General features: G+C 35.1%; 2 protein-coding genes across 4 annotated transcripts; both read right to left on the minus strand.

Moving 5' to 3' along the window:
- Positions 1-1067: 1067 nt before the first annotated feature.
- Git (ARF GTPase-activating protein GIT1) lies at positions 1068-7933 on the minus strand. 2 transcript variants are annotated; one of them, XM_011140932.3, is made up of 13 exons: positions 7666-7933; positions 7234-7367; positions 7026-7138; positions 6604-6790; positions 6352-6482; positions 6069-6258; positions 5914-5986; positions 5211-5405; positions 4965-5131; positions 4026-4196; positions 2627-2806; positions 2316-2546; positions 1068-2214 (listed from the first exon to the last, which is right to left on the minus strand). In XM_011140932.3, exons 1-13 carry the CDS (start codon positions 7721-7723, stop codon positions 2014-2016), a joined length of 2031 nt encoding a protein of 676 aa, XP_011139234.1. In that variant the 5' UTR covers positions 7724-7933; the 3' UTR covers positions 1068-2013. The 2 variants fall into 2 exon arrangements, with proteins under 2 accessions (XP_011139234.1, XP_025159154.1); XM_025303369.1 differs by lacking the exon at positions 7666-7933 and adding an exon at positions 7467-7576.
- A 281-nt stretch (positions 7934-8214) lies between these two features.
- LOC105183070 (uncharacterized) lies at positions 8215-11124 on the minus strand. 2 transcript variants are annotated; one of them, XM_011140931.3, is made up of 5 exons: positions 10850-11124; positions 10650-10728; positions 10349-10423; positions 10154-10249; positions 8215-10033 (listed from the first exon to the last, which is right to left on the minus strand). In XM_011140931.3, exons 1-5 carry the CDS (start codon positions 10859-10861, stop codon positions 8370-8372), a joined length of 1926 nt encoding a protein of 641 aa, XP_011139233.1. In that variant the 5' UTR covers positions 10862-11124; the 3' UTR covers positions 8215-8369. The 2 variants fall into 2 exon arrangements, with proteins under 2 accessions (XP_011139233.1, XP_025159155.1); XM_025303370.1 differs by lacking the exons at positions 10349-10423; positions 10650-10728; positions 10850-11124 and having other exon boundaries at positions 8215-9968; positions 10153-10249.
- Positions 11125-12884: the final 1760 nt, after the last annotated feature.

Raw genomic sequence — 12884 nt, forward strand, 5'->3', positions numbered from 1 at the left:
GAAAATGCAGTTGATATACAATCATAAGATACAATCATGAGATTTATAACGTTAACAATTGAGCTGCATTTAACTTAAAAATATATACGGCATGCTAGTCATATACAGGGTGTCTCAGAACTTTGGGACACAGGCTCCGTAGGGACATAGAGCTAAATGAGAAGAACAAAAAAGTCCTCTACCATAATGTGAAAATCATAATAGTTTTTTAGTAATAACCGCGTAAAGTTTGGCGTTTTCCACACCCAGCGCGGCCTATAGATACTCCGCGGCAAGCTGTGTGTGTAGGAGCTGAGCGATAACGCGTCTTGCGCTGATTGTCGCGATGGCATCTTGGCGCTTTGACGCCGCGCTTAGCTCTATGTCTCTACGGAGCCCGTGTGCCAAAGTTCTGAGACACCCTGTGGATAAATCTTAATCATGTCACATATTAACATATATAACTGGCCAAGTGTAAGAAATGTATCAGAAAGAGAAATCTCCTATGAATATCAGATGTGAATCCTATGTGCGAAATGTTACAAATATATGTGTGTGTTACTGCTATTCTATAATTAATATTATATTTTTACGACAAGAATACACATATCTTTTTGTTTAAATTATATGGCTGCCATATACATATATATTACTGTTACAATATTTCTAAAATATATTTTTAATAATGAGAATATATATAGAGATATATATTGTCACATTATCCCACTCATAATTATACAATTCATTGCACAAATTTAATTAAATAAGTATCGTACCAATGGTGCTTGTTTAATGAGTGTGACTGTTTTTGTGTTTATTTGAAATAAGCAATAATTTACTAACAATATTGCACATACTATTCCCAATAGTGATGTAATCGACAAGAATGTCGAGAAAGAAATTATAAAATATAGGGAATATGAATATGAATCAAAATCATATATAGCTTTCAAATAATAATATAAAAAGCTAGAAAATAATACAACAAAATGATACAGATAATAAATCTGTACCATCTCTTAAATATTCATTGTTTTCTATTATGCAAACTAATGATCAAATATAAAAGAATTATTAAAAAATCTCATTCGAACTTTCTTTAGCATGATTGGACTATTCAACAAGCAAATTAGAAGTGTATTAAAAAAAAGTCATCAAAAACTTTTTGAAACGTTCCACATCAGTCGTTTTAGATTAAAAGTTGCTAGTATAATATATAATTGTTGAACTTCTTTATGAATACACATACAATATGGATGGAAGATGATAAGCATCTTTGTCTCTTATATTCTTACTATATATGTGTAATACGATAAAAGCGATATTTTAGAAAGACAGCTACATCAATTAGAGTCAGATTGTTTTATCTTTCTGTCTCTATTCCTATTTTTTATATAGAATATCTATAAGAAATGAAGTAAAAGTAATAAAAGTTTTTAACATTACATTGTCGCATAAAAGGCATGCTCTCTATTCTAGTATATAAAACAATAACGCTCTAATCCGTCTTTCATTTCCATCGCGCAAAATTTTGTTTTGGACAAGTTAAATGAAAACTATAAACTTAAACTGTATACGTGTAGAGTTCATTGGTTTGCCGCTATTCAGTCTTTTACAAACATTAAAGAAATGATACATAATGTAAAATCTATATTCAAACAGTGTCATGTCTCGTGTGTTAAATCGTGCATTCAAACGTAATTAAATAATGTAAAGTATATAATTTTAGCAATCTAGTGTCTTGTAAACTATTAAAGTAATAATCTTACCAGATATAAAAAGGTCCTATATACTTCGTATTTACATGAAATTTAACGAAATGAAAAAAGAAAACAGAAACAAACGAGGCAACTACCGATCGTGAAATGAATACATGTGAAGCAATAATACGCGTAGTGAAGATTTGAGAAGAGAATAGTCTTAGTAAACTTTTTCGGTAGGCTATATAAAAGTATTTACAATCGTCGTTGAAAATATACAGGAAAATTGCGCATACATATCCGATACTGTCTCTACAACGTCAAAACCTGCGATCTACAATGTTTGAAATTGCGTGACAAGAGTCTTGGTTGCTTTGGCAATATCGTAAGCGCATGAACGTACTTGCTGCAGACAACGATCCATATGCTCGGCGTCACTCGTGCATCTTTGTAGGCCAGAACATTCTGCTTGAAGCCTCCCGGTGTTGCCGTTCAATTGCCGCAAGGCAGATCTGATATTCTCCTCTATAGGATTCTACGAGAATACGGTTGAAATGAAGATCTTCTTCGCAATTTGATCAAATCCAGCTCCTCCTTCTGCGTTAGAAACGCGGCGAGCAAGATAACTAATTGTACCTGAGGAAATATAGCGGTTAACTCGGCAACGGCGACACGTATTCTCTCCGCGCAAGGGACGAAAGCTTCTCGTTGGCTCGGGTCTTGCATGGCCAACCACAGTTCTTGAATTCGCCTGGTAACTTGTTCCGTTCGTCTGGTCACCTCTTCGCTGGGTGGAAGATTAGGAGCGCCGCATTCCCACAGGCTCTGCGTGTTATTCCGCGATAACGTTTCCGCATCGCGTTTCGTCTAGAAAACGATACAGAGATGCGATACAGCGTACACGATATTCTCTCTCGTTCCAAGTTGCTGTAAAGAAAGAAATTTACTTGGCAAATGGGAGTCGACCAGGACGCTGGTTTTCGTAAACCTTCTCTAGTCTCGTACATCGACGCTGGTCGTTGATTTCCTCGAATAGTAGACGTCTTGATGTCGTGCACTGGCTCCAGTTCCGGTTCTTGTTCGCCGCCAACATGTCCATTGATAGTGCCATCGCCGGAATTCTTTGCCTGGGTTAATATCGCCGGGTTAACATCTCACTATCATATATAAATTTTCGGTAATTATGTAAGAAAGATTACACATCCTGGGAACTTCTTTGATTTTAATATATATTATAAAGGACGTAGTTCTCAGTAATCTTTATATTTTGCAGCTATGTGGGGATCGTATGTAGTTTCTAATATATATATGATGTCCCATTTTAATTGTGCTCCCCGATTCAGCGATAACAGAAAGCAACGATCGCAGAAAGTAGTCGGATGAAAAAATGTTTCAGACAAAAGTTGTTCAAAATAATTAGTAGAAAAAGATGATATAATAAAAAATGAAATTTATCATTTAAAAGGTGACCTTCCCGTAACCTTAATGATGCTGTTCAAGATCATATTAGTATGTGATGCGTTACTTGAAACCCTACAACTTTTGTATTTGACATTCTTTTCTATCTTGCATATTTTCAAAGTTATTCAGGCAGTCTGTTTTAGGTACCTCACCTTCTGTGTGTATCACTTGAAAGTGTTTTGCAATTTTACATTGATTATATTTTATATTGATCATATTGATTGGAAATGAGCTATTCTTCGTACTGTCACTCCAAACATATCGTGTGCTATTCTCTTTTATTTACATTTTTATTCATCAATGCCGATCCATTCAAACACATTTCAACTCAAGAACGATCTATCGAAAATATTTGAATTTTTCGCTATAAACTAACACTTTACTATAAACTAATGAATCTGTTATATACTAAACTAATAGATTTTGAAAAGAATTATTACTTTAATATATAATAGATAATTATTTTTATCTTTGCTGGCCTCTCAAGAATCTGTTATTTTAGCGTACAATAAACTTTAATTAGTTTTATTTTACTAATTTAGTAAGACGAAAGATTAAAGAATATTTTCACAGAAACTAGCTCATATGAATACAAGAAATGTAAACAACGAAGAGCAACACGAATGACGTTTGTAATGACAAAAACTCAGCATAATAAAGAATAATATAATATAAGAATAAGATAATATACCTGAGAAACTACATACGACTCCTATATAGTTGCAAAGAAAAAGTTACAAAGAATATTATTCTTTAAAACATATATTAAAATCAAAGAAACGCGCAACTCTCTTTTTACATATCTAATTATCAATTTCTTCTTAAATATTTGAAACAATTAGTGTCTTAGCTTATCACGTATCAAATAAAATCTGATATAGTTACTTGTAGCATATGTTTCAATTCGCTGTTCTCTTGAGTGAGCTGCTCGACAGTAGTCTGTAAGGTATGTACTTGCTCACGCAGATCTCGTACGGTTGATTCAGACAGGGTCAGTTGTTTCTTCAAGACTTCTACCATGGACGGAAGACCCTTGGCCATCGGTGCAAATGTTTCCTGAAACAACAAGCCGCAATCGTAACATTTGCTCTAAACTCGTATCAAGTAAGGAGCATAGAGCATGTTATAATGATCACGCAAAATAAATGGTTATAAAATGCTGTACGCATTATTATTATTATATTATTATTATATTATTATTATTATTATTATCATTATTATTATTATTATTATTATTATTGTTATGAACGCATAAATTCGTTTAGTGGTGTATGGATTGCAAGAATAATTATGCGAATCAACGCCCAATAGCTAATTAATGCTTCAGAATGGTCAAATTTGGCGCTCTTGGCAATGGTTGCACATGCACAAACAGACCTGTGCACTTGCCTAATAACACTGCCTACAGAAAAGCCACGTGCTCAGCCAATTCCTTATTCCTCTTTTTGTTACTAGCGCCGGTACCTTCAATATTTTATCAGACAGCGATAAAACATGTCAATATGATCTTTTTTTTCTTCTATTTTTATCACAAATTGCAATTTAAAGAGAAATATAACTTACATAAGTTATATTTTAATGTTTCATATGTATATTGCCGTGCGTAATATACACACGTACAAGACAAGCGATTTGTAAAACTGGTATACTCACGTATATTCCAACTTATACGGGAATGTTTAATACCGACTAAACTATTGTATTAAAACTATTTACTCAAAAAGATGCAGAATCGCAGAAGATTTTGTTAAAGTTTGGTGTTCAAGGGACAAAGTCTTCAATTATCTCGAAACTAAATTCAAGTTTATTGCAGTACGTTCCTACCTCATTGTCAGCTTTGGGTTGATTCGAAGCGTCCGATGAAGTATTGTCCGTAGATGTTAAAGCGTAGTCATCGTCAGACGCAACACTGTCATACAGAGGCTCGTCATCGGAGACCTGTGACCCATGTTTGCCCAGTTGCTCCTTCCGAAGTATAGACACCGCAGGATCTAAAGAGCGACGGACGTCTTAATATAAGAAAATGTTGAACGGTGTAATAACACAAAGAATGCGCTTTTATAGTATTACTCTGTAGTGTATTGTTGGAAAGCATGTGTCTTCGGCCGGCCTCTACCAATAAATCGACGATGAGAGTGGTAAACTCTTTGGGCGTAAATCTTGCCAATTTTTGTCTTCCTTGATTCCTGGTGGACGACAGCTGCGGATTAACCGGTAGGAATGGAACGGTACACTTTTCCGGGAGGGATGCAGTCGAAAACCAAACTGCAGAAAATATGAAACATTAATCTCTATTTGTCTATCTGCGTGTTTTCAGCGCATACTTCGATGGACATTTCTATTAAAATCAATTTCAATTCCTTCGAGTGCGAAATAACGCGATGAAGAAGCGCTCTATGTGGTCGAAATTCAACAAGATTTTCGAACGTTTCGTCTGTCGCCGGTTATATAATAACAGAAATAGTGTTTTATATTTAAAATAATAAAGTCCACAACTGAAACTATTTCTAACAAGCAGAGAAAGTGAATGCACAGATGACAGTCCTTAAAAGCATTGGTGGTTTGAGTCCAAATCTAAGTGAATAAGATATGTCCACAGTATTTAAATGACTAAATTAAAATTATGTTGTTAAATTTAAACAATCTTTACTCACCCTTCCATAGGAATAGCACAAGAAAAATATATATGATGTGTTATTAGTAATTTAAACTAGTAGATTTTGTATTGAATATGAAGCATAAAAATGCTCAGTATGATTAAAGACATACTCACTTGTTTCTGTTTCTCGGCGGTCTACTTCATCATAAACATCCATTGCTAATTCCTCCAATAAGTGATTGGGTAACTAAACAAGAAACTAAGTGAATTAAAAATATACAGCAACAGATAGACTTAGTAAATCCTGAATAAAGTGAACTTTTACAAACCATTTGTAGTCTGTTTCTTCTTTCTAAAGCTAATTCATTCTTGTCCAGATTAGAAGCTAAATCAGAAATGATGAGATGTTCGTCACCTCGATGATTCGGCTTACGAGAGCACACGTGGTATGTCAATCTATCTGTTACTTCATACATACATTCAATTATGCGTTCAGACAAATCTATATGTCCTGCCATCCTAAAATAATAATAAAACAAAAAATCAATCAAAGAAATCGACAGAGATATTTTTCAGCTATATAAAAATATATTAAAAATGTACATTACTCACTTGGCAATATCAGCAGCTGTTTGTCCATTTAAATCTACTACACTTGGATTTGCACCATTAGCTATTAAAAGTTCTACTTGAAGAACTTGTCCAGCACGTGCTGCAACGTGCAAAGGAGAAGTTCCTTTCTCCTGAATAAAGAAATTATATTTAATTTATAAAAATGTTTACATGACAACATAATTTTATTATGCATGATAATCTGCAGGAGCACAATATATCTTACAAAATATATTTACGCTAAAGCAGTACCTTATAAAAGTAATTGGGATTGGCTCCTTGTGCCAATAGCCTCAATGAAGTCTCTAAATTGCTTGTACGAACGCTACTGTGCAACTGTCTACTTAACTCTTCTTCAGTACAACATTCCTCCTTACTTGGCCGTAATATAAAGGCCAAGTGTTGATGTTTGGCTTTAATAAATTCTGCTTTTACAGGACTGTAAGCAATGTAGCAAGTAAAGAACTTGCTTTAATATCAAGAAAATATACATAATTACAAAAGTTAATAATTACAAAGGCATCTAATATTTAGGAATATAAAAAAAATATAAATCCAACATCCAAAAAAGTTAACAGAATTGTAACAACTGTAATAGAATCAAAATATTGCAAGTGAGATGCCCCATTTTACAGAATAGGAGAAGAGAATTATATATGATCAAATTTATTAACTGTAATGGATCCTTGGCCTGTGGTTTTCTTCTACTAATCTTTGAGTTACTAGGATCTAGCAGGGAATGTTCCCAAATACTGTTAGCTCCATTATCATTCAAGGTATGCACCATCTGAAATATTTATATAATTTCATGAGTGACACGATGCATATATTAAATAAATGCTAAGGAAATTTTTCTTTACACTTCACGCAATATATACTAACATTCAATAGCTGTGTATTCCAAATACTCTTGTGCAATGACTTAATATGCGACACATGACGTCCTAAGCTTCGATGAATCCCACAACAATCATCACATAACAAAATAGCTCTATTTATTGATGCCCATCCTGGCTCTGAAACAGCAGACCGATCCTGTAGTATTCTTTTAATTGTGCGAGCACTGTTCAGCAAAATTCCATTACATAAACAAATTCAAACAAATTTAAATGTACATCTAATATTTTGTTACTGGAGCAATTGCTGCAAATCAAAGTGATACCAAACAGCGCGTTTGACAGAGCGCTCGACGAGTCGATAGGGGTTATCGTATATTTTATCGTATAAATATAGCAAATATATCGTACAAATAAGAGCAAATTCGCTGTAGATGTAGGACAGGTCTGTAATTATAAACAAAAATGATGCGCTCACCGAGTGCCCCGCAGTCAGCGCACACGTCTGCGCTCACTCTGTGCTTGGGACGTGCCATACTTTTTTCTTCGCTCAATCAGTGACACTTTCGCGCATTATATCTCGCACCGTCGCGAGCACACGACATAATCAACAATCGACGACGAGGGCGAACGACGACGACAATTTGGCACGAGTGTAAAAACACGAATCGAGTGTCATTATGCTCTTATTACGAGACATCCGGAAAGAGGCAGGAAAAATTGCTCAGGCACGATCGCAACGCCCGCCAGTGGTGAACTCGTCTATCATCTTGTGCGTAGCTCATTGATAAAGTAACACTCCGACAAACTCCCAAACGCCCTCAAAAACCTATACGTGTAATTACGTATTCTCCATTCATATTTTCTTTATTCAATCAAAAGTATATAAAATTTATTCGATATAATTTTCTTCATATTTTTTTCAATCTTCATCTCTCAACGACATCTGTGTTCGCATAAATATGATATTCAAAATTTTATATGCACGTAATATCATATTGGCGAACCAATTGAATATATTAAAAAATGCTGCCGGCTAACATCATAGTCCGTTTTCTATGCATAAGGCTTATTATATACACATAAAATTTATTTATATATTATAATAATAAACATATATTAACTTATTATATACGAATTATGTTGTTTTATAAAAACATTAATAATAGATGACACGTAAAGTTACTGCGGATCTGGCGAATCGGCGTACAAGTTGTGAAGATCCGCGAATATTTTGCTCGATAAAGAAGTTCTAATGCCACCAGTTTCAGGGTGCATATTGTCCTTGGATTCCACAGAATTAAATCGCTTGATATTAGGCGTCAGCAAGCAACTCATACGTGATTTCAAAGCCATATATTCTTTCCAGGGTCTTTCCGTCTTCTTGTCCTTGCATCCAGTCATCACCGGGGTACGGTCAATATGTGGCATAATCAGCGTGACGGACGGTTTGCTTGAGATATTCAATTCATGCTCCAGATTCACGAAACTATCGTTATCCACGTTCGAATTCTTCAAAGCCTTTGCCAACAATCGTGCGGAACGTCGCCTTGTTCCATCTTGTTGAGGCTTAGAGTGCTTCACAGACGAGTTTGTGTCCTCTTTGTTCTCTTTATTGTCCTCAAGAACAACATTGATTTGCTGCGGCAGCTGTGTTTTGACGTGAGCATCTTCTGTAGTCTTAGGCACATCAGTTTCCCCACATACCAATGCGTCAGAGTCGAGTATTTTGGAAGTACCTTCTGACCTGTGATCAACTTCACTGCAGACGTTAATCGTCATACACGGCAATGATACTGTGCTTGTATTATTGACTACTTTTGTGTTGTCATCTAGACTGTCGAGCATTTGCTTCTTACTCTCGACCTTATTTTCCTCGGTTACTTTACTCGTGGCATTCGCAGATAACAAGTTCACAATGTTAGATGATGTCAACTTCAAGTAGGAAATATTCTCCTCCAGCTTGCAGATAAGATGTTTCAAATTGAATGTCAAAGCTACAAGTTCCTTCTTACTGAGGGTCACGTATTCACAGCCGTCGATATCACGCTGTAAATCTACATAGGACTCACTTATCTTTTTAACAGCTTGTAAAGGTACATACATATCTTCGATTTTGATCTTTTCTACACCAGGTGTGTATACAGCATTTGTTTCTAAGTTGAGATAGCCATCACTGTACAATTTGGCATTGTTTCTCGTGTCTGTGTTATACATAGAAAGCACTTGTGATTTGTCGTCTGTAACATTACAACTACAACTATTTTGATTGCTGCAGATGTTAACATTTAAGGCTTTGTTAATAGTTGAGCTTGTAGAAGTTTTATTTTCTGTTGCATTATCATTTGCATTTGTTGAATTAGAGCTGAAAGAGTGTAAATTACTGATACCTGACAAATTTTTAGTTTTAAACGTCTGTGACGATGTGTGCTGTATAACTGATGTTTTATTATTTTTCTCATGGGCAACAGAATTGTTTACTGGTGCATCCGTATCTTCTACAAATGGCGAGCAATTCTCTGAACCCTCGGATATTCTAGGATATTTTGTTACTGATTTTTCTGTTAAGATACGTGTTTGATTTATATGTGGGAACATAGATTTACTGTGTTTGAATCTGTTTTGTGCAACATGTACATTCTTTATGCTATTTGGCGGCAGTATAAAGCTTTTCCTATTTTGCGTTTGTAAGCTTTTTGCACTCATAGTGGGTTTATTGTGCAAATTATTTGTGCTTGTCCTTACAGTCTGTTTAGTTTTCTTCATAGTAGGTGGTGTTTCTGTAAATTTTAAATTTCGTCGTACATTTCTCTCACTGTGATGAAGTCTGTTAATTGTACTTGCCCCTGTAAAATGAGATAATAAAAATTTAATGAAAATTTAATAAAATTGATAACAAACAAGTCACAGCAAACATTGGGTATATCCATTCATCGGTAGATAAAATAAAGATAGATTATACATACCATTTTTCTTTTGAGTTGATGTATTTTTCTTTTGAGTTGATGTATTTCTCATATAAGGTGTAATCCTTTCAGGTTGACTTATTTTAACAGCTGAATCTGTAAAAATATAAAATATATCAATAAAAAAAAGTTAACAACATGGTATACATATATAATATCAAAAAAATATATAAAATATTTATAAATATATATTACCTTTTTTGCAACTTTGTAACTGTTTAGGAGGTCCAAATAGTTGTGCAATTTTTACAGGCTTAGATATCTCTCGTACTAGAAAAAATTATCAAATCACAGATAATTACACGATTAATATATTTAGTCACATTGTATTCTTAAGGAAAAAGTTAATGATTATCATGTAAAGAATAGATCAATTTAGAATAATTTTAGCAATAAATTACAATGATTAATCAAAATATACAATTATCATACGAGTATATAAATATGAGAATATAAATAAAGAATTGACATTTTATGGACTATTTTATGGACTAACCTTTGCCTTCAGATTGTGGCATTTTCTGATAATCAAAATGATCCACTCTGTCTCTCACATAATTCATTTTGAAATTATTCTAAACAAAAAAACATTCTTATAGATCTCATTGTTTTAGTTCACAGATTCAAATATGTAGAAACTGTTTTTTATCATAAAGGCAATATGACAAGTAAATAATTCAATATCCATATACATACTCGCACAGACATATAAAAATTTATTGTTTTTCTAGAGAATCCCTTGCTTGTACATGTACACAAAATAGTACACAAACTGCAGAACACGAGTTTCTTCAAAAGCGTATATTAAAAAACTTGATTCTTTCAATTCCACTTGTTATTCAACCGTACCACAACAATACCACACAATTCCTTATCAATATGTTATTCGTAATATTAAACACAATAAACACTTCGAATAAATCAGTCGTAATTACAGCATATCATTTCAAACTTCCCAATAACGTAACGATCCATTATCATAGAATATAATAAGAACTAGATGCGACATTGGGTGCATTCAGTACTACAACCGCTCACTGAGCGCTAAGTGAGCTCTTACATCTGATTGGTATATATTTTTAAATCTAAAGGAATATACCAATCAAATGTAAAAGCTCATTGAGCGCTCAGTGAGCGGTTGTAGTACTGAATGCACCCATTGGGTGCGTTCACCATAGTTGCTAGATGCAATATATTGCGACGCTACAGCGCATGCGTGAGAGACGTAGCTCTACAAAAGCATATGCCAATGACGGCAACAAAGCGCATCGCAGGGTCCATGGAGGGACCCACGCTATCCGATCAGCTGTCTTCCCGCATAGTTTTCCCGCGTTTCTTGCGCGAGTATCTTATCTTAGGTTATGTTATCCAGTGGATAATAAATACAGTTACGTTACATTAACATTATAATTTCTCACTCGACTATGTCACTGGTACATAATACTTGTATTATGTAACAATGACATTGTTAAGTGAAAAATTGTAATGTAGATTGAGAATTACTATCGAACCAATTAAAATAACCACGATTTAGATTATCTAATTTACTCGATTGCAATTCTCAATGCATAGTATAATACAGGCGCTATAATACCTTAAAAGAGATACGATACTGAGACTTTTACTCAAGCAGCGTGCTTACGCTTTCACGCATGCGCTGTAGCGTCACAATATATTGCATCTAGCAACTATGACTACGTTTACACGGCTTCTAAAGTCAGCGGCACACGGTGCTTGTTTTCGTGCTGGATTGCTTGCTGGATGAAAATACTGCGTCCTGATTGGTGCATTTCCATCCATCTTCGGAAATGTACCAATCAGAACGCAGTATTTTCATCCAGCAAGCAATCCAGCACGAAAACAAGCATCGTGTACCGCTGGCTTTACTTCGACTTAAGCCAGCGGCACACAGTGCTTGTTTTTGTGCTTGCTGGATGAAAATATTGCGTTGTGATTGGTACATTTCCGAAGATGGATGGAAATGCACCAATCAGGACGCAGTATTTTCATCCAGCAAGCAATCCAGCACGAAAACAAGCACCGTGTGCCGCTGGCTTTAGTAACTACCGTAGTTAGTGCAGTCTCAAATCCGATTAGAGTATATTTTAGATCTAAAAGAATATACCAATCGAATCAAAGAATTCACTAACTACGGTTGTTACTAATCCGGATTAACCTTGCCGTGTAAACGTAGCCCATGGCGTTCACGCACTCAACAGTTGCGCAACTGTTGAGTAATTCGTCAACGTTATTGGTCTGCATGTAAGGATCTAACAGTAAGGACCAATAGTCATTAATCGCTCACTGAGAGGTTTTCTCCGCTGAACGCACCCATTGGGTGCATTCAGTACTACAACCGCTCACTGAGCTCTCAATGAGCTTTTATATTTGATTGGTATATTCTTTTAGATTTAAAAATATACACCAGTCAGATGCAACGGCTCACTTAGCACTCAGTGAGCGGTTGTAGTACTGAATACACCCCTCTTCTTCTGCTCGTTAATTATGACCTGAGCATGGGCTCTATTGGCCAGGGGCTTGATTTCTGACGGCGAGCGAATAAGATGCGTTATGCGAAAATGTACAGTTCACGTTACATTGTATAATTTAGATTTTCACATGCTCATCTCATTCGCACGTCAGGAATCGAGCTCCAGTCATACTGCAATCAGGCTGCGGCTGCATTCCGATATTCACTGCCAGCGCTGCAAATCTATAGGTCTAGTTTAAA

The sequence above is a fragment of the Harpegnathos saltator genome, unplaced genomic scaffold (genome assembly GCF_003227715.2).
Source record: "Harpegnathos saltator strain DR-91 unplaced genomic scaffold, Hsal_v8.6 scaffold54, whole genome shotgun sequence".
NCBI classification, from domain to species: domain Eukaryota; kingdom Metazoa; phylum Arthropoda; class Insecta; order Hymenoptera; family Formicidae; genus Harpegnathos; species Harpegnathos saltator.